Below are 23946 nucleotides of genomic sequence, written 5' to 3' on the forward strand. Positions count from 1 at the left end.
GCATTGGTCTTCAGAGTGTCCAGACTGTCAAAAAAGAAAAAACAGGGGTTAAAAGAGACGAAAGTCAAGATACCTGTTATCATTGTCAAGAAAAAGGACATTGGTCTCCAGATTGCCTAAAAAAGAAACAAGAGGAGTCAGAAGAAGAGAGGGATTCTTCAGAGAAAGAAGAGGAGGAAGATAGCAGACAGGTGAAGAAAAAGAAACAGGAGAAGAAAAGAAGAAGGGAAGAAAGTGAGGAGGAAGAGGAGGAAAAGACTGTGACGGTGAAGAAATTTAAAAAACAGAGAGACTAAACAGTGAGACAGAAGAAGTGAATATACTTTTTAAAGTGCTCTGTTGTGAATTGTGAATTGGATTGTAACTATTTATAAAAGTATAAATAAGGTATAAAAAGGTAAGTGTCTTTGAGTTTTGATTTTAAATAAGAAGCTACACTCACGCACTCATATACACGTACTATAGGAGTAAAAATTTTTTTTTTTTTGAGTTATTGGCAATTGAAAGTCTATCTCTTTTCGAGAGAAGTGGGTGGCCCTGAAAAGGGCCTTTGGTTTTTGGTGTAGGGGTGAGTTTAAGCAATCAACTTTAACTGCCTTAAGCCTTTGCCACGGCCGAGGCCTACTTCTGATGATGATGATTGGTTGAAATCACTAAGGGTGGTACGGTAGGCTTAGTCACAGGGTTGGCGTGTTTTGCTCGGGAAGGTCGTATTCTCTTCGGTCGTGATAAAGAAGTCTGATACATTTGTTTCAGACTTCTTAACTCCGCTAAAATGTCTAACAGTACCGTGACCGTTTGATTTTCACCCTCTTGTTTCTTTGCTGCTTCTTCTTCTTGTTGTTGTTGTTTTTTTCTTACCCCTTCTTGCTGTTGTTGCTGTAAAAGAAAAGCTTGTTCCGCTTCCTTTTGTTTTTGTATAAATTTCTCCAATTCTTTTTTCTGTCTCTGTCTAAAATTCTCCACGTGTGGTAATGAAGGTGACGAAGGTTCCGGAACAAATTCTTGCGAGGTAAGAAAATCCACAAAATCCCAATTCACATCTTCTGAAAGTAAGTCCGGGTTCCCTTGGGTGGTCTCCACTGCTGGTGCACCCCAATTGATCGTTTTCTGAGTTTCCGTCATGTTGAATAGCTGTCGTATGGATTGACAGCGCACAGGCACAAGCGAATCTATATAGACCACGTGACGTTCCAGACTGTTCTCTTCGGATTGGATGCGAGCTGACTGAATTTTGTAACGCGTGTTTGGATCGGTCAATGAACTCAATCCGTTTCAATCCTTCCTCTACCTATAAATAAGCGCAGTTCACTGCATTGATTTACCTGTTCTCGTCGCCTCAGCATGTGGACTGACGTTGAATCTTCCACCCTTGTGTCAACCGTGATGTTCAGGACGGACATACCGATGTATGTCCGATCCGAATGGACAGTTGTCCATAGGACCGCCAGCAACCTATGGATACGTAGGATTTACGTGGAGAGGCAAGGATGCCTCAAAAGAGTCCTGATTTACGGTCCTACAGTGAGACGAAGCCTAAGGACAAGAAGAAGTCACAGATGCCCTTCATGTTAAGGGCATATATAAACCCAAAGGCCCTTTTCAGGGCCACCCACATTTCTCGAAAAGAGATCGACTTTCAATTGCCTACCCCTTTTATTTATTTTTTTTATCTTTTAAAAAAAAAAAGATCCCATGTTAAATTCCACTTGTCCCTAGAATTGCTTATTTTCTCCCATGTTAAATTTCCCTTGTCGCTCAACAGACCCAAAATATATTCCCATGTTAATTTCCCATTGTCGCTAAAGTGACCCAGGGGTTTTCGTAATGTTAAATTTCCCATTGTCGCCAAAGTGACCCAGGGTGGTTTTTAATGCTAATTCCCATTGTCGCTAAAGTGACCCCCTTCACTACTTATGTCTGAAGCAAGGATGTTAATAGAGAAATTCGATGTCAACAAAGAATGTGAGACTCTTCTGCTGTTTAAAGAACAGACAAATGTTCCAGTCGATGTTAGTGTAAGTATAAAGTTATTTGTGCTGAGTATAAATAAGACATATGCGTGTCTCGTTATTTCTATGTCTGCAAAATACACAATAAAGTTTTAAATTTCCTACAGTATTGAAACTAATTGCATGCATAGTCCGGCTCTATAATCACTAACTTAATAAACAGTGAACAACTTTTTCTGCTCTAGCGACAACATTTTGAATTTGGAATCTTTTGTGAAAATTTGTGCAAGATATTTGGCTTTGCCCTTTTAGGTAATTAGTTATTACTCAGTACAGTAAGTACTCGATTATTTGTGTAAATCAAGAGCAATACACCTGTGTCGCTTTTACATTTGTTTTAATTACTTCTGCATCTGTAAACAGATTTTATCTTCCTCAATTTCACAGATTTGTTTGTCTTCTATATTCTTGAAACGTTTTGCCTGCAAAGTCATCAAGCTATGTATACACTGACTTAATAACATGTCACAGCGACACACTTTTCCGACTCTAGCGACAATGTTGTGGGTCGTGGATCATGCAGAAGAAGCAAAGGTAAAACGGAAACATTGGTATGTATGAGAAAACTAGAATAGGTGTTAAGATACCATTTCCACGATGTTGTACAGGGAAGATGATTCTTAAAATTACGTGCTAGAATAATCTGATCACTGAAAAAGTTCATTTGGAAATTACATAAGTGCCTTCCACGTGTCTCAATGACATTTTAGTGGTACGTGTCTTACACAGATTATTACAGTATAGAATGGATGTGTTTATGCTCGAAGTGAAACAATTTATATGGATATATACCAAATAAATCAACTTTTCGAAATGAAAATTAACATTAATGTTTATTCCTGTGAGTGCAAATTTTGGCCTATGATTGATAATTGTCCACATAAAAACATTATGAGAGAAGTACCGATTTATTAAAGGATAACAGGTAACATGACTGCATTTATAAAAGGCATCATATTGTGAAACATTCTTAAAATTTGGTCATTGGCTGTATGACACTGGTTGTTCGTTGCAACGGAAACAAAAGCATCTTTCCAGGCAGGTAGCCCGCCTTGCAAAAAACTAATACAATTATCTGAATCATAATAAGACAAGCAGAGTTTCCAGTCTACAGTCATAATAAGACAAGCAGTGTCCAGTCTTCAGTCATAATAAGACAAGCAGTATCGAGTCTACAGTCATAATAAGACAAGCAGTATCTGGTCTACAGTCATAAGAAGACAAGCAGTATCTGGTCTACAGTCATAAGAAGACAAGCAGTATCCAGTATACAGTCATAAGACTAGCAGTGTCCCGTCGACAGTCAAAATAAGACAAACAAGGCTGTCCATTATATAGTCGTGATAAGACAAGCATAATATCTAGTCTCTTGTCATCAGAAACAAGCAGTGTCCAGTTAATTTTCAGTCATAAAAAACCACGAAGAGTCAATTTCAATGCACACAAAGACAAGCTGCGTATAGTCCCTTGTAATGAAAAGATGAGCAACGTGCCTTGTCAGCTGTCATTTAGAGACAAGCAGAGTCTAGTCTGCTGTTATAATTAGACAGTCCAGTCCCCCATCATAAAGAGACAAGCTGAAGAAACGACATCGGAAGGAAAATATGATGTTACTAATAGACTATAAGATAACGTGAGACAAGCAGAATGTCCAACCCCCTGTCAAAATGATATATGATATGGTACTTTATGTCAAGAACACTTCACATTTTGTAACTTGGGCATGTCACACTATTTCTAGCCATTCTCAGTTTTACAATATAGCCAAGATCGCCTTATACTGGGGTACATTCGTTGGAAAAATATAATACAATTAGTTCAATAGGATCCAAGACTCGTGTTATATCAAGGACTGTGTTATAAATCGGTGCTGTTTAATGTGATCCACATTCATATGGATAATATCAGTAACTGTTATATTTGGGGTGCTTTATAATCATATATCTGACATTACCTGTGTTATATCAAGTCCCATATTATCCTGAATTGCTTTAGTATGCTCTCTGTGAGAATGCCTATTGTTATTGCATATATAATATTATAAGGAGATGCTTTAAAATAGGATACGTGATCATGTCAATTTCATATCAGGGACAGTGTTGTACAGAGGTGCTTTATAATGGGGCCTATGACCATACCCATGATATATCAGGTGTTGAATTGTACTCAAGTGCTCTATAATGGGATTCATGACCATACCTGTGGTAAGTCAGGTATTGTTTTATACAGAAGTGTTTTATAACAGAACAGGATTCATGATGATAACCATGTTATAGCAGGTATAATGTTATACTGAAGTGCGTCATAATGAGAGCTATGGCCATGCTCATGTTATATGAGGAAACTCAGATGCAATGTAATGTAATCCATGACCATATCTGTGTTATATCAGAGTTTGTTTGATTGAGATGCTGTATAATTGCGTCTATACCCATACCAATGTTATATCAGGGAATGTGTTATACTGAGGTGTTTGATAATGGGATTAATTACCATACTCGTGCTATGTGTTAATTCAGGGACTGTTATGCTGAAATACTTTATCATAAGGGATCACTGTATTTACATACTAACAAAACTAATCTTCAGGAACAATAAAATATAGTCAGCAAATGAGAGATTTACAGGTGGTGGACCGCGTGTTTGAATGAGTGTTTAACTGGTTTCATGTTGAACTTTAGAGGCTGCGAAATCCAGTATTTGTTCTCAGCAGCAGGTGTTTCCCAAGGTTAAAATAAATAAGGTACTGGAGATACACAAGCGTTTAACTAGTTCCATGTTGAATTTTAGAAGTTGTATTTTTCTCTCTCACAGGAGCAGCAGTTTAACACAAACACAATATATAAGGTACTGGAGACAAACAAGTACCTCATGCTGCCTCGCCTATCCTCCCAGAGGCATTTTGATGAACTCTGTCCGCATGATAACAATGTCAAGAAGAGAATGTAAGTTGATGCAATATTTCAATTATTTTTTTCAAATTGGATCAATTTTAATAGCTTTGAAATAAATGATAACTTTGTTGATACTTAAATGTTTTGATATAGCACTAAATAGTTATGTAACTCTAATGGGTAAATATTGGAAAAGGTTGTCTTTTTAATCTTTTAGACTGATAGGCATTGTTTGGTTATCTTAAGTTGTGTACATGTTTTAAAAAGTTGGTAAACATTGCAGCTTAAGAACAAAATACCATACCATCCATTGTGCATAGCTTGCACTTGAGGTAAGATTAAATCTCTTGATTTTGAGTTAAAAGTTCAGTGACTGAGGTAACGGTAAAGACAATAAGAACACGATGATTTCCAGACAGTATATTTAGTTCTGGATTATATACACGGAGCAAGCATTTTGGATGGGTTTATGTGTTGATCACAAAAAAATGCCTGTTGGCTTTGCAGTCAAAATATCAAAACCCAAATTAACCGTGTCCTAAACAATATAAAAGATTTATGTAAAGAAAATAGTCATTTAAATTACACTCAATTTAAATGGAGGCAAATCAGCATTGACAGTAAGAACTGTTTCTGGCCCATATGCAACAAAGGCTACAGCGATATTGCCCAGAATATTACTAATGATTATATATTATGATAAACAAACAATGTTATAGAAGGCATATAAGTTGTGTTAGGAAATATACATTATTAGTCTACGGTCATACTGGGTGAGTACATTAAACTGCTCGTTTTTGTTATGTTGAAACAAAACTGATTACCTGTCAAACTATTTAATTATCACGTGCATTTGCATATATCATTATGCATGTTTATAATACATAAGCTCCTTTGTATGTTTATATTCCCTCTATGAATGAATGTTTGTACCTCTTTTTCACACGCTAATAATATTAACGGTTGGTAACATGTTTTGAAAGATGAATCTTCTGTAAAAGAAATGTTGTTGAAGCATGAGTATATCATATATGAATGATTTGTTCAAATATAAATCATCTGGGGAAATATTTTGATACCAGTTTTGTAAATGGCAGTAGTGTCTTCACCTACCTTACATATCTTTCCACTTTCAGTAGGGAAACACGTACTGATATCTATTTTTATCCAGGGTTAAGATAATGTTCATGTATTTACATAATGTTTCGTCAGCAGTCCTGTGAAATTGTTCCCGTTCAGTGTTCAATCTACTTATAATATATTGTAAACATTTTGCTAATTTTGTCGTCTTAAATCGGGCACCATTTGTACTACTGTTTATAATGGCCGTTCAGTTAGATGGCTCTCGTGTTAACATTTTTCTAACTTCTTCCATATTTGGTAATATTAGTGAAAACTCTGTCGTTGAATTTCTCGAGTTTTTCCCAAAACCTATAAATAGGGGTGTGATCGGTCGTTCTTGCAGTTGTGACTCAACTGGCTTCCAATCAAGGTTTAGAGAAACAACAAAAATCTCGACTGTAAAAATTTCTTCAAGCATAACAGCAAAGTAGACTAGTTTCTAAAGACACATTAAATTATTAAAAGTATATTAGGCCTAGATTCTTACAGTAATTCTTAAATCTGAGCGTTCGAGAACCTTCACACTCGACAGACTGCTGACCATTGGCTGAAAACAGTGTTTGATTTGTCATTTTCCTTAATGACGTTCTGGTGTTGAGACACACTACTAAAACTGATTATAATACTTTTCTTAAGTTGTTTCAACGTTTACTTCACCCTTCACATCTGAGAAACATTTCCGCAGAAGGAATTTCGGTGACGACCTTGTTGCTGTGTCGTCATCAAAACAAACGTCTGCTACCAATTGAAAAATCAGTACTCCAATTGGCATCATCAAATACTATACTCATTGATATTAAATATATCACATTTCACCATCTTGAACACTACCATTAGGTTGAGAAAACAAATATAAGCCGGTAAGCAATTTCAAAAACTGTCTTGACTATTAGTTTTGTACAATACACTGGAGATATCTAGTAAATAAAAATTGTTTGAGCTGTCCATCCATTCCTTTTATTTTGCCGTTACCCTTGACGCGTTACAATATTTCATTATAAATAAAGGTCTCTACAACATCAGTATATAAATGTGTAAAATTCAACACATTTTTATACTACATTTTTCATTTATATGAGACAGAATACCCCTACCAAACATTGCCAAAATAGGACTTAAGTTTCATGTTCTGCAATCACTGTGCATTTTGTGCCTTTGAAAGATATATAATACCCAGAACGTATATGGTCCCCACGACTAAAAGTTACCATTTTAAACAACAAAACAGTTCACATCACGAGCCGAATCAGTGCTTGTAACATGAAATGTTTCCCAATTTGTGTTGGCCATAATAGGTTCTCAAAGCTCATGTCCCTTTTAAAGAGGACATGCTTACACAGGAATGAAATACACCGCAGACTGTGGGTCAGACAACTAAACGAACAAGGTCGCATTGACCAAAACAGAAACAGTTGGTACTCTGCACCATCGTCTTTGAACAAACTTCAAAGACGGTTACCACTTTCTAGGAATAAATTACAAGATCAAGGTCAGCACCATCTAGAGTTTGCCTGGCCTTACAAGTGGATGATTGCATGACTATTAAACGCAGAGTGAAAATATCATCTACCATTCAGGCACGTTTTGTTGCATGTGCATTGATCTTAGAACATCTTTGCCCATTAATGTTATTCACAGCCTCAGTTGTTCTTGATGATCACGATGATTAGCCATATACACATAATTCTTGTAATCTTGTTCATAACCAGACTGTCAGTCCAGTCCATGTCGACTCCCAGCATGTTAGTCCCAGCCAGTAAAATTGGGGGGGGGGGGCTAGTAATAACAGCTTCTAAAGCAGACTTTATGAATAATGATTTGAAAGGCATACAAAATGGTTTGTATCAACACATTATAGCACCTACGCCGCAACTTTTATATTCTAGAAATGAATGATATCCATTTGTATTTATGAATTTTATGAATAATTAACAGTGTCAATGACATCTTTGAATTAGTACCTGTACTGCTAACATGTTAGAAGAGTCTATGGTGTAAGTCTGTTGACCTTCAGCACACGCTGGTTATCGCTACTTCTCATAAATAACTTGGATGGTTGCCATGAATCAGAACCAAAATGCCATGGTGGTTCAGTGGTTAGTGTGCCTCGCTCACGATGTGTAGGTTCATATACTACCGGTTTGTATTTCTGTCTGAACATAACTGTCAAAACATTCATGGTATTTCAACTGGTATTACTACATATTAAGTAAGTTGCATAGAGGAAATGACATATTAAGTAAGTTTGCATAGAGGAAATGACATATGATAGAAACAACTCAGTTTGTACTGGTAAACGGATTATTTGCAGTATTTCAGCCAGTAATAGCACACATTAAACAAGTTGCATATATTTGATGAACAATGGTAGAACTAACCCAGCTTATTAAAGCAATGGTGTTTCGTTGTTTTGTCCATAAACAAACCAAAACTAGTGTAAGCACTCTCGGGTTTCTTATCTGTTCCTTATTTATTCACTCAATATGTCATATTAGAGGGGAGATAGACCTATTGCTATGTTTATTCGTATGTCTCTTTGCCAGTTAGTTTCCCATCACAGCACAACTCGAATCATTCAGTCTAGTTCAACCAGCATTGGTGCACGTCAGGCAATTTCCACAGAAGTGCCGCGTCATAAATATAATGTTCAGTGTGTGCTCTTTGCTATCGAGAACTCATTGACTCCAATATCATTTAGTCAGGCGATGACACAGATAACTATGTCTGCTTCTTTTTCTTACAAGTATATGATAATGTATGGACTTCATCTTGATAAAATATTAAAGAAATATCCTGGGAATTTAAGATAATAACTCTGTCGTTGAAACAGTTTCCATCAATCAACCATAGTTAGCGTAAGCATTTAAAACTTGCATGTGATTTCAGCCAATAAATGTGCTCTTAAAGCAAGATTAGAAAAATATTATCCCCTCAGGCATGTAATACAGGGGATACAGCTATCACTCTCTGTCTTTCTTTCTATACATGGTTTACAGATTATACAACTATCGCAACATCTGTCTGTTTTTCAATGCATATTTGTGAAGCACTGCTCAAAACCACTCTAGGTGTTTCAACCAGACTTGGTACCCATGATATCTTGACATACAGAACTTTTCTCATTAGTTATTTTTAATATTACCATGGAAACAAAGTGTAGTATTAAAAATGCTAGACACTGTGTTACTTTTTCCTTAGGAGTTCGTACATGAGTAATGGGATATGGCATCTTTAGTTGACTTTAATTATCCTGGCACTTTAGCAAATGTATTGTTGTTGTCCCAGTGCATCAGTCAGACCAATCATGACCAGCTTGTACCGTGTTCTCCCACACCACTTGGTGAATAATAAGCACTCTAGGTTTGAAATATGGTTGGCTTAACTTCTCCTCGGAGCCATTTTGGATCAAATGCCTTGAAAAAATCAAAAAGGGGTGTTTTGAGAATTGAGGTCCTACAATAAATACAGAATTTACTGAAAATTTCTGGATAGATGACATTGGTGTAAATATGCAGCAACGTTCTGCAATTTTTTCCACTAATTGTGAGAAAGAGGGTCTTGTCTCTTCTTTTGTGACACGAGTTTGAGGATAGTATTGAAGCTTTGTAGTTTCCACAGATGGATAGCATATATGCTCAATAGGGTTTCACTTTCTTTTCTCTGGTTAAGTTTGGGTACAAGTTATGAAAAGAAACTTTGGAAAAGGGGGAATTGGAAGAATTCAGATTGTCGTTGATATTACTCCTAACCAACTTGAAAGATTTCATATCGCCACACGTTTGCAAAGAATATGAATATTATGTTACTGTTGCTCCCTGTAGATTGACTTGTTCATTTTAAAGTCGATCATTGGCAACGCTAAGTCATCACGATTTCTCACATACTGCTTGGAGGAGCAAACTTATAGGCTCGATGTGTGACTGGTGTCAGTGTCCGAAAGGATTTTTATTCTCTTTCCAAACCAATGTTAGGAAAGAATCTTCAAAAATGATAATAAGGGAATATTTTGTGAATTTCTTCAATTTCGCTTTTTCTTCCACCACTTGAAGGATTTTGGTGAAACTGTGCAGGATCGATATGTAGTTGTTGTAGATTGGCATTACGGTTTTACTTTTTTCTCTGGGATATATTTGTAGAATTTCTTGAAAAAAATCAAAAACGGGAATTCAATAGTTATTTCTTCTCCCACACAGCTTGTAGGCGAAATATGTGGGTGATGTATAATGTGCAGAAAACTTTCTTTTTTAGTGGGATGTCTTCAAAAAATTTTTGGAAAAAAAGGAGAATTTTGAGAGCTTGTTTCTCATAAACGGATTGTGTAAGTTTATTTCAAATTAGAAGAAAACATATATACTTTGCACTTATTTGTAATAAGGATTTTTATCCGTGGCCCGTGAGAAGGGGATAAAATTGTTGGTTTGTCATTACGATATATATATAAATATTAACCTCTCATTACTATATATATATATATATATATATATATATATTACCCTCTCAAACGGATTTGATTGAAACATAATGGGCCATATAAGTGGTTGATGTCGATTTGCAATACAGTTTTCAGTTTCTAATCTACCACTGGTTTAGACAATTGTACTGGAACATTGTCAAAAGATTAGTGTTATGTTTCGTGTTATTTTTTAAAATTAAAAAAAGAAAAAACTTTTATAGCTTTTACAATGGGTTTGGTATAAATGTGCGATGTGGTCCCACTTCTTCTTTTCATGAAAATGAGATTATTTTCTTGAGACGAAAGGGCATCTTGATTAGTCAGATTTTACCACATCACATAAACTGATTGACGGAAAAACGTGTTCAGAAGAACATATCTGAAGTGCAAGTATCCGACCCCCAATATTAGGATTCAACAATTTTGTTTCCCATAGCATTTCCGTTAATTATTATTGTATTTCAACACAATTGTATTTGGAGGTCAATGTTGCAATATTTTCAACGGAATGCAAATATGATCATTCTATGTCATTATTTAGTTGATTTATGAGCTTCTGTTGAACGTTGGACCCATATGATTATATTTCCCCATAATATCGCTAACAAAATATTTTATTTCAAGCGAATAATCTATGCATGTTTATATTGACAAGATCGCACATGCTAAGGTGGCGCTATACAGTTTCGCATTTTGCATAGGGTTAGGAATTTAAAGAAAAAGAATGTCCCCGGCTTTCCTCACTGGTTATACTGGCTATTTAAAAAAGACCTTGTATATCTTAGGTATAATGCAAAGAACCTTTAATTCCCTTTATTTTGGTGTATGATTGATGGGTGTACTATGGGTTATAGAGTATACAGCTTGGCCTTACTTCAAATGTGCACCTTTCAAAAAAGTGCTAGCTCTACTTGGTCATTTTCACTTCCTGAACTTCAGAGGTCAATTGTATAAAAAAGAGCCGATAACTTTTTTTACATTTTATATATTTGGTAATTCATTCATTGCACTTTCAGAAGCTGGTATTGTCTAGTCTGGCAAAATTCATTTTCCCTATTTTAATAGCTGCTATGTATAGTGTACTTTAGACTAATTCAGACTGATTTTTTAACACAAGGGAGCAGTCATTTTAGTTAGCAGTGTGCTTAAATCATGTAAAATTTCCAAAAGTACAAGGGGCCCCGAGTGGCCGAGTGGTCTAAAGCGTTCGCCATTACGGATCACTGCCATCTCACCTCTGTCTGCGCCGGTTCGAGTCTCAGATTCAGCCAATGTAGATATGTGAGAAAGCATGCCAGTAGCTTCTCGTGGGTCGGTGGTTCTTTCCGGGGTTTTCCCGGGTTCTTCCTCCACCATTAATACTGGCCGCCATATATGGCCTATCGTGTGCTGAAAAATGGCGTTAAACCCCACAACAACAACCAACCAACCAAAAGTACAATATCCAAAAGAAATATCATCCACATTACATTAATGTAGCATAGAGGTATGCAAACATTCTCTCCACCGTGCATGTTTTAAATGCGAACTACTTCACCTTACATACGTCACTCTCTCAAAAGCACATATTATCTGGTGAGCGCCACCTAAATCATCAGTTTCTTCCTTTATGAAACTTTCTACCATAACTCATAAACTGCATCACCATAATCATTTGGATACTTTATCCAATGAAAAGCAAAAGACATATATTCCTGAATTTTGACTGCTTATATTTGATTAAAATCATCAAGATATTTAAGATTTAATCATGAAATTATAACCTAAATCAGAGAAATTTATTTCTTTAAGGCTTGTGTGGTACTTGTCACAAATCAGATCAATATTTATTTATTTAAGGCTTTGTGTTGTGCTTATCACAAAGAAGAATAAAGAGCATGATGCCTATAGAGATTCCTTCAGGAATTATGCACAGACATCAAAATTGGCTGGCCATGAGCGTGTCATGTTTAGTTACGTTTATGAAGATATACAGAAAGAATTTGTGTTAGCACTCACCAAGGAGAGAATGCAGGAACACGATACAGCCACGGTATGATTTGACTACAATATTCAGTCTTTACTTTGTTTCCTTGTTATTTCTTTATCATCAATAGTTATCTTTCTTCAAGCTCATGAATGTACGTTGACTTTATTGAAATGGATGAATGATGAAAATTATGTAAAAGATCATTAACTCCATGTATTTGATGGACACGTCTGGTTAGTCAAGGGTTTTGCATGGTACATACATTAAAGATTAACTTGACCTTTATCATATGAGTTCTCAAATAACATAATCAATTTGTCTTTTAATTTCTTATCTATTTAACAGCCAAAAACCCATAATGAAATAAAATTCAAAGGTCACTAAGTCTAGTTTATTTATTGCTCCTTTGTTTGACAGCCAATAAATATGCAGCTAACAAAGCTTAATTCAAAGGTGAATAGGTTTATTTTACACACTCTTTGTGCATCAGTCAACAGAAGAGTTGCTGATTAAGCTTGTTTGGTCGTTATGTTTTACCAGCTGTTTAAATACTACATACCCACAAAACGCAAGACAAACGAGGTTTAAAATCATATCTTCTCGATTTGTCAAAATCTCTATGAATGAATGGTTTTTCCATGGTCTGTCTTAGTAGACAGTACATCATGTGGTTTTGTCACATTGTATCAGCTCTTGATACCTTTAAAACAAGATATGCAAAAGCAGAGACCCACAGTAAGAAATAAAAGGATACTAACAACAGCTATCTTTGGTCACGATCCAACTGTACCGGAAATGCCCAACAATTATGTATTATATATTTCAAGGTAGTGGAGTGGCTTGTAGTCAAGTAATAATTACTTTTAAACTCTCTTCCATGGAGTGAAGTGCTAAAGTGTAGTTTTCTGAAAGAACAACTGACTACTTATAAATATTCATTTTGACCATAAACCAGTTAACCTTTGATCAAAATACTAACACTAATGCAGCTGTAATTCTGGAACTGAAAATAATACATTTCCCAGGACATTAAATAAGAAAATCAAAGTTTTTGTTTTGTCCAAAACTTGTTCTTTGATTGTTTTTGCATAATATTTCACCAACATCAGAATATGAAAAAGATAGTATTGATAAACATTTTTATTTAGTATGACTTAAAATGTGGGGGGGGGTGTGATTTGGATTTTTAACGTACCTATCACAATTTTTCAGTTGTAACGCTGTGATGTCATCATTGTGGGGTTTATAGTGATGTCTAGCACTGGAGCATCATGGAGCAGACATGTAGCATGATGTCCCACCCAGTTAGATTATATCAATACCAAGACGACCAGTCCTAACACTAGCCTCTTAACGATGAGAGCCAAGCGAGGCAGCTGTTAGTACCATTTTTATAAGTCTTTGGTACGACTGGGACAGGGTTCGAGCTCGCTATCAACCACATCCGAGGCCGATGCTCTAACCAATTAAGACACCGGATCGGTTGTCAAAAAAATGTATAATTTAAATTCCAGGTCTACGGATTCTTCACTTTTAACATCATCTTTGTGACCCAACCCACACACTAATATTGCTTCTGTTTGGGGTTTTGCAGCCTAAGGTATTTTCAAAATAGCAGTTTAGTTTCGGTGGCCTCAACCCTCTAGGCAGGGTACTACGCCCCTACTTGATTGGGTAAAAAGTCCTGAGTAGGCCATTTCCTTCTACTATAGTTAAATAGGTATGTATCAGTGATTGATAAATTACCACTCGTTCGAAGATGAAAATTGTTCTTCAAAGAAATAATTACTCCTGTTGTTTCAGTACCATCACAATTGATGCACGCAGATTGTTACATATGCTTGCTGGCCATTTTCACTCATATGAGACAAGTACAAAATGCCAATTGTTTTCATCCTCACCTGACCTATTCCCTTATCCTTTCCTTGCCTCCTTTATTACCCTTATCCTTTTCCTCGTCAACATTATTTACAGAAGTAACATTTATATAAGAGAACAATCACTTGTATTATTCACAGGTTGCAATTTTGTGGCGAATGGACGAGAAGAGTTTGAGTTATGAATGGCTGGAAACAGGGTGGGAATTACAAAGAGAAAAGACGTGTGAGGAAAAATTAGAGTATCGTCTGACTGTTCTTCTAACTACTGATAGTAATCTGCAATACCAAACCAACCTAACGGAGCTTTACAATGAACATGGACCTGTAAGTTGTCTTTCTGAGGAAATATCTGGTTCACAATGTCTTTAAACGTGTGCTGGAATGTAAAAGTGTATTGGAATGATACAGAATGAATCAGGCTAAGTAACAAGAGAAGAAGTAGCTTAATGTAGTGCGTTACATTATATAATGACATACGATTACCTTGTGCATTTTTATTGCATGTTTTAGCTCTATTCGATAAAAGGCAGTACCCTATGGCTCTCCCTTTCTTGCATATCCTCCTTCAACCTCCTTAAATCTGCCTCTGTTTCCGTATATACAGATCGCTAAAATATATAATTAATAATTAGAACTATATTAATGCATATTCATTACCTAATCTTCCGTAAGACAGTTGTATTCTGTTTAGCCCACCTATACATAGCAAAGGTAAGTTATTGTACAACCCCCAAGATGAGCATGGAGTTTATAGCAGCAGCTCTCGGAGAAGAGGTTGAGACGGCTAAATTGATATATACAAGAAATAAGTTGTACAGTCTTGTTTATAATTGTGCATTTAACTCACGCTATTTGCAATGCTGTTTGAATACTGTTATGTGTGGAATCATACAAATTGGCGAGAGGATGCTCAATGAGGAGTACTTCACCCTCATCTCAAACCTATGCCAATGTGATCTGTATTTCATTCTTCGCTGACTTATTAAATTGTGTGCTTTATTTCTCGTGCTGTGTTCTTGCAAGAATAATCAAACTATAAACTAGAAGATTGTATGCATCTCCGTTAGTACCACAGCCTGATCACAAACGAATGTCACCATGACCTATATTTAAAATTATACTGGTTTAGTTCAAGTTTTGGGGTTTATCTCAAAACCAAATAATTTTAGCCCGCTTATGCAATAATCTTATACTAAGATAAATAAAATTTTATGATGGCATATAACTCAATCAGTACCACAACCTCATCATATATTTGTATGATGGCATATAACTCAATCAGTACCACAACCTCATCATAAAATTGTATGATGGCATATAACTCAATCAATACCACAACCTCATCATAAAATTTTATGATGGCATATAACTCCATCAGTACCACAACCGCATCATAAAGATGGTCACTGTGAGCACATTTCATGCTTTACTGCCTTGGTTTCAGTCTCAAGTAATGTTTATACCAGAATCATCAAATTAGGTAATTAGATGCATCCCTATTAGTTCCACACCCATGCAACAAAAGAAGGTCATTGTGACCTATATTAACATTTTACTAACTTATGGTTTTAATTTAGTTCATGGACAACTTCGTATTTTATCTACCGTGTAAAATACTTCTATACTTGAATCAAGTAAAAAAATAATAGGGTTTTGCTCACTCGTTTTAAAAGTGGAGCATGAACTAGAACACTTCCGTTTTAGGGGATTAAATAATTGCCACCTTCTGTGTGGCTTTTCACCATCCATTCTGTCTGTAAACACAACTTGTCCTTCTATCTGGCCATTAGCCATTCTGTATGTAAATACAGCTCATCCTTCTGTCTGTCCAGTATCAATTCTCTCTGTAAATACAGATCATCCTTCTGTCTGGTCACCTTCCATTCTGTCTGTAAACACAACTCGTCCTTCTGTCTGGCCATTAACCATTCTGTATGTAAATACAGCTCATCTTTCTGTCTGTCCAGTATCAATTCTCTCTGTAAATACAGATCATCCTTCTGTCTGGTCACCTTCCATTCTGTCTGTAAACACAACTCGTCCTTCTGTCTGGCCATTAACCATTCTGTATGTAAATACAGCTCATCTTTCTGTCTGTCCAGTATCAATTCTCTCTGTAAATACAGATCATCCTTCTGTCTGGTCACCTTCCATTCTGTCTGTAAACACAACTCGTCCTTCTGTCTGGCCATTAACCATTCTGTATGTAAATACAGCTCATCTTTCTGTCTGTCCAGTATCAATTCTCTCTGTAAATACAGATCATCCTTCTGTCTGGTCACCTTCCATTCTGTCTGTAAACACAACTTGTCCTTCTATCTGGCCATTAGCCATTCTGTATGTAAATACAGCTCATCCTTCTGTCTGTCCAGTATCAATTCTCTCTGTAAATACAGATCATCCTTCTGTCTGGTCACCTTCCATTCTGTCTGTAAACACAACTCGTCCTTCTGTCTGGCCATTAACCATTCTGTATGTAAATACAGCTCATCTTTCTGTCTGTCCAGTTTCAATTCTCTCTGTAAATACAGCTCATCATTATGTCTGCCCACTATTAATTCTGTCTGTAACTACATCTCATCATTCTGTCTGGTTACTATAAATTTTATCTGTATATACAGCTCATTCTAATGTCTACCATCTATTATGTCTGTAAATACAACTCATCTTCTGTCTGACCATTAATTATTCTGTCTGTAAATACAGCTCATTCTACAGGCTGTCCACCATCTATTATGTATGTAAATACAACTCATCCTCCTGTCTGGCCATTAACCATTCTGTCTGAAAATATACCTCATCCTTCTGTCTCGTCATTAACAATTATGTCTGAAAATACAGCTCATCCTTCTGTCTCGTCATTAACAATTATGTCTGAAAATACAGCTCATCATTCTGTCTCGTCATTAGCAATTCTGTCTGAAAATACAGTTCATCCTTATGTTTTGTCATTAACCTTTCTGTCCGAAAATACAGCTCATCTGTCTGTAAATACTACTCATCCTTCTGTCTGGACACTATTAATTCTGTCTGTAAATACAGCTCATTCTACTGGCTGTCCACCATCTATTCTGACTGTAAATACAGCTCATTCTTCTCTTGGGCCACCATCCATTCTATCTGTAAATACATCTCATCCTTCTGCCTGGCGATTAACTATTCTATCTGTAAATACAGCTCATCCCTCTGTCAAGCTACCATCCATTATTTCTGTAACTACAGCTCATCTTTCTGTCAGGCTACCTTCCATACTGTCTGTAACTAGAGCTCTTCCTTCTGTCGGGCTACCATCCATTCTTCTGTAACAACAGCTCATCCTTCTGTCGGGCTATAATCCATTCTGTCTGTAACTAGAGCTCATCCTTCTGTCGGGCTACCATCCATTATGTATGTATCTACAGCTCATCCTTCTGTCGGGCTAGCAGCCACTCTATAAATATAGGTCATCCTTCATATCAGTCCCTGACTGACAAGGATCGCTCATGCTTGATGGTAAAAGCGCACAAGTTCCATGCCATTGCAACCTTATAGACATATCTAACTCATTCATCACTGGAGGATGTTATGAAGGCTAAGTTTCAGCATTCACACACAACCTTCTCCTTCATTCCTTGCCGCATCAGAGTAGCCTGTAATCATGGCACAAAAAGTACCTCAAGGAGATTCCTTTTTGCATTAGCTGAAGTTCTTACAATAAATCTCTGATACTGCTATGCCCCTAAAATTAAAGAAGGAGACTGTGACCATTAATTCATGCTTTAGTAACACGAGTTAAGTATTTGTGTTTATATTCACATCGATTCATCCATGAAAAAATGTTAAAATAAAAATTTTGGAAGATAGACCCCTTGAACTTAATCAAATATTTGATGGGTCTAGATAATTTACATCTTACCGTATTTTTAGTTACTAATATTTAAATAAATATGAAATTTTTTATTAACAACTAATTCTTGTATAAAAAAAACTTAAAATAAAAGGACTGACCCAAAAATGTGTAGGCACCTAGACATTCCAAATGAGATTACTTCCATGTAATTGTAACATTTACTGTAAAATCATAAACATGGAGAGTTATTCATGGGGGATGGTGTGCCACGGATACTTGATATATATGAAATTAAATCTACTCTAAAACATAATATTGTTGACTGAATGTTATTTTTTAGTGTATTCAGAGGTCATGTTATTTTTAGTGTATTCAGAGGTCATGTTATTTTTAGTGTATTCAGAGGTCATGTTATTTTTAGTGTATTCAGAGGTCATGTTATTTTTAGTGTATTCAGAGGTCATGTTATTCCAATGCCCAACAATTTTATTTCTACAGATTATGTTTGTACATCTACTTTAATGTAGTTATTATTAATGATAATTCCTTTCTTCTTTATTAGAGCCATTTATTAAGGATATACCACAAGTTGCTATTTTGGGCAGACAGGATATTATCATATTTAATAAGGTAGGTATCAGATTTTATCAAATAGTTGGTATAGTGTTCCTATAGTATGTGCAGTTTCATGTTTTGTTATATTACCACACTTTAAAATATCACTTTATGTGATTCTGATTGATTCAAATACGCACATGAAATTATTGTGCAGTATTCTCTTTACTGATTGCCTGCAATCATGGGAAAAACATCTTAACCACACCTTTTGAAACTTTTTGTTTTCAGTGATCATTTTTGGCAGCCATTTTTCGAATCGACTTGCGAAATGAATTGAAGAAAATTGGTCTCGTCGTTTCAATATGGCTAATGTACCCCACAGGGGTTTGTTATGTCATATATAACATATCATAGCATGAAAAATGGCTAAAACCACTAGACAAAAACGATAACAACAAGAAGTGAAACTACTGGTATTGCTTGTATGGTGGAGGTTGAGGAAGGCAGTAAATCTGTAGCATGGAATCCACCCTGTATACAAGTGTGGTTTAAATGATAACTTACAGAAGTAAATAAAATCACTTCTGTTTACAGAAGAATGTGCACATAAACCAGTCTCCAAACTGACAGACGTTTATCCAACCGCTGCATATTTTCGCGGTAAATATGTGATGCAACTCCGAGTCAAAATGAAATTTGTTTGTATATTCTGCAGTATACTGTTCCAAATCAAACACTGCAAATATACAGTCACAAATACATTACAGTAAATATGGGAATTTCTGCATCCAGTAACCCTTTTTTCAAATGAATATCGCAATATCAATGCAATATTTAGTTGTGAATTTGACACCTTAAGGTTACACATACATGTATTTTCAACTGTACAGGTGGTGAACCAAGCAATGCAACATCAAACACGTTGGACATTCTGTGTTGAAAAAGGATTTAGTCTGTGTAAAATGTTCTTTATATTCGGAAGGACGCTTCTTCTTTGATTTATAATTTGTAAGAAAAGTACAATCTACTTTTAAACGTCAAATACTAGTTTAAGTTTGGTTGGGACTATTTCTTACGCACAACAAATGAAACGTGTGTTGTTTGTCAGAATGAACGAAATTATTTGTTCTTCTTTCCATCTAAATAATTTCCACTGAAATAAAGCTGTGATAAAAATAATCTCAAATGGGTAATGATGTAATATTAAATTTATGAAACTCGTTGAATAATGTTCCACTTTTGGTCTCATTACCCACTCGAGGTCTTCTATATATGCAGTTTGTTTGAAAATTATTTTATATAAACTGCAATCAAAGTAATGATCTGTAACAATGATTTTAGTCAGTCATTGAATTTTAGATTCATTCTTTATTATTAAGAAATGCTTCATTATTTCTTTGTTTCTCGGTGATTACAGCCATTTCAGATTTATGGAATTATTACAAATCTTCAGTGAAAATTAGCATTCTGAAAAATGGGAAATTCAGGATTGAGATCAAACTTGGGATAATTGTGCTAATATCAGTGTGTTGCAAAATCTGCAACACCATGGACCACATTTACCAAATTGTGAAGTTCATGGGATATATATATATATATATATATATATATATATATATATATATATATATATATATATATATATATATAACTTATTTATTTTGTCCTGTAGTTTGACCACTCTGGCTTATATCGTCGAGGTCTTTAACGAGTACAGCAATGAATAGGATCTATGCATATTAATGAACTGATATTTCATCAGATTGGTAGAACTTGTCAACACTTTAGCAAACATTTCCTGTCCTCCATGTTTGCTGACATGGTATTGAATTGACTCTAGACTTAAGACACCTGACTTGACAATTAATTTTAAGTCGGTCTTCAACATGAGCCAGTCAGATCACTGTATTCAAAACTTATGTTAAATTCTGTAGACTAAAGGTAGGTTGGTGAAGTTCATGCCAGATACAATACTGATCGGACTTAAATGTAAATAAGATATCACATTGAGCTTTCCAACACTAACATGTTCACCGATGAAACAACATTATATAACACTGAATCAACGGACCATGAGCTAAGCACTAAGTTAAATCAGGATTTGGTTAAAAGTAAATGGTGTGAGCAAAGTGGTACGAAGATAAATGCTGCCATCAAAAGCTGAGATCATAAGTAGTCAAACCAAGGTAACAACTGGGGAAGACAATTTCAATGTAATGCTATATACAATAACTCAATTGTCCATAGTTGATTCCTTCCAAAATCAAAGTGTCAGAAGTGAAGTCAAACTGAATGAAAGAAGAACCAGTTAGGTTACATTAGTACTACGTCACATACCTGAACCAAGCTTTGTGAAATGTGGCAAATTTCAAATTAATATAGTCACACATAAAATGCAGTATACTGCTGTAGCTTCCACAAACCATGTTTATAACACATGGGACCTCTGTACAATAAACTCTTTTCTTCTGCTTGTAATCATCTGAGTAAGATTAAAACACAATTTAGATATTAATCTTACATTAGTAACTAATTTTTGTAAAACTATTGCAAAATATATTTCTTAAGTACTCTTGCAGGTTGAAGTATTTGCATAAAAAATATTTTTATTTTGAAATATTGAACAACTGTATCAAAAAAGGATTTTATTACCACGCTGTAGCATCAGGTATTTTAAGATATCTTCATTAATCCATGTTTCAGTCATTCATTTACCGTATCTCCTAAACAGCGGGTCGTAAATTCATTAACATTGGAAGTAATATTTTTCATATGGTAGATATATACGAGAAGGGTAATATTGTTTACTTCATCCCCTTTTTCTCTTAAGGGGATCAGAGGTCTGATGTAAAAGAAACTTGAGTTACAATGACATTTTTAAACATTTGGTTCATAGTGATCCTGTTTTAAGCGTTACGTTAACACGTTTTTTAACATATGTGCAATAATATAATGATGATTATTTTATCAGTGTACAAAGAGCACTGATAAAGAGCATGTTCACGTGCCCTACAGCTAAAGAGACAGCTCACAGAAAGTTCTATTCATGTGTCGCTCAGCTAGTCATAAAACAGTAAAGCTTACGGGATGAACGTTTGTTCATCGTCCATGCAGCCATTGGCACAAGTTTGGTATAACTCTTAACCTACACAGATGATTGTGTGTACATTTACACAGAAATTCATCAAATATAATATCTGCCATCTAGTATTGTTACTTCATCTGAACAGAATGTAATGTTGAAAGGTCGTGCGATCTCTAGTTGATCACAAATAGAAATGAAGATTCTCAGACATCGTGTATTGCAGCAACTGTGGCAATCGTGAAAAGCTTATCAGAATTCCATCTAAATGGAAAGTCGTGTTGACATAGGGTTCCACCAGAACACTTCTTATGAAGTCTAGTTGGGTCTAATGAAAATGCTGCTAATTTGTTTGCAATATGTTTCCAGTAGTGGTCATCTTGAAATATTAGCATTGCTACTAATCATGAATGGATGAGCATAGCAACATGGAGATTTACTGAACAATCCCTTGTGATGTCTAGTCGCAGCTAGATGAAAATGGTGCTGTTCAGACAACACGTGTGGCCAGCACAGAGGTCATCTGAACAATCTTGTTAATCATGAATGAATTACTATATCAATATGGGGTTTTCATTGATATACTTCTTATGAAGTCTAGTTGGTTGTAAATAAAATTGTTGCCGATCTGATTTCTAATATGATTGCCACAGTGGCCATCTTTAAAATCTTAGCACTGCTTCTTCTAAATGACTAAAAGTTTGAAGAGAAACAAGAATTGTTGTTTAGATGTACACACATCGGTTTCTTGTGAATATTTGCATTCCACTTCTGTCATTTTACAAATAGAAATAAATGTCAATCAAACATGCATTAACACATCATTGGTAATCTTCCCTTACAGGTGGCTGTTGCATGTAATTATGTTTAAAGCAAACTATACGAGCAAGAAATGAATGGATTCAGTGCAAATAAAACTAATATGGTAACCTTAAATTGCAAAATATTCATGCAACAGTTATTCACATTTTGCACAGAAGTTCAATTTAAAATATCATTGTGCGTATGTGTATACTTTAGTTATTGTTTTCATGTATTATGCAATATAGATATTACTTACCTGCACGTATTTATGTGGGTTTTTTTGCAGTTATGATAATGTGGCATGCATGGAATTACTTCTGTTCTGCATGTTTTATTTTGCTATGGGATATCTCATATGGACTACCTATGGAACACATGATGTCCAATTGGACCCTCATTAATTTTTAAGGTCAGTGCTTACTAACATTTAATTTCCTTTGCATTATGATATTTATACCATATTAGGGCTAATAAAAAGAGATGTTGTTATTGTTGGAATATTTTTATCTTATACCTGCCAGTTTGTTTTTACATAAGTTCATGGATTTGTTTAAGAAAGACATATGCACACACACACATACACGCACACATACACACACACAAATATATATATATATATATATATATATATATATATATATATATATATATATATATATATATATATATATATATATCTATGGGTAGCAGGAAAAACGTTATGAACTGTTCAACACCTTTCTTTTTCATTTCTTCAACATGTCAGAAGATCAAGGAAAGATCAGTTAAACATTGGATAGTTTGTAATATAGACTAGTTTATATGTCAATTTTTCACAAGAAATTACTGTCAAAGGTAATTTATTTATTCAAAATGAGTCAAAACTTAATTAATCATGTTAAAACATTTAATGGAAATTTTATATTTTTGATTGAAAAACATTGTCATTGAATTGTCCATCTAGTTACCTGAAGCATGGTGACCAAATTATCTTCTTTTACTCATACGGTTCAGTGTTTGGGTGATTACTATTGCTAAAAAAGTCACACTAATGTATGTGTGTAGGCCACATGTTAACTGATAAAGCAATCACAGCTTGCCCCTTAAAAAAGCAACGCTCACAAATGTTCATATATTACCAAACATCAACATATTTATTTATAAAGGCATCTTACATCTGTGTCCTGCCATGCTGAATTCCTGTAATACCCTTTCTTGTGGCTTGTCGAAGAAATGAGTACTTGCTATAAAGCTTGTGACAGTTGTCTCTTTTGCTATCTTATCTAAAGGAATATTGCAAGTTTTATGAACTAAACCAACTGCAGAACTGTTGCATGCTACTGGCATATTGGTTTGTGGGCTGA

The 23946-nt window shown here is 35.2% G+C and overlaps 1 protein-coding gene across 1 annotated transcript; it reads left to right on the forward strand.

Moving 5' to 3' along the window:
• Positions 1–4838: 4838 nt before the first annotated feature.
• Positions 4839–23015, forward strand: LOC149782306 (dnaJ homolog subfamily C member 16-like). The gene is made up of 5 exons (XM_089934862.1): positions 4839–4957; positions 12321–12513; positions 14469–14654; positions 18722–18789; positions 22890–23015. Exons 1-5 carry the CDS (start codon positions 4884–4886, stop codon positions 23002–23004), a joined length of 636 nt encoding a protein of 211 aa, XP_089790988.1. The 5' UTR covers positions 4839–4883; the 3' UTR covers positions 23005–23015.
• Positions 23016–23946: the final 931 nt, after the last annotated feature.

Source organism: Sinohyriopsis cumingii, chromosome 15 (assembly GCF_028554795.1).
Source record: "Sinohyriopsis cumingii isolate HCF-2022 chromosome 15, ASM2855479v2, whole genome shotgun sequence".
Lineage (NCBI taxonomy): Eukaryota > Metazoa > Mollusca > Bivalvia > Unionida > Unionidae > Sinohyriopsis > Sinohyriopsis cumingii.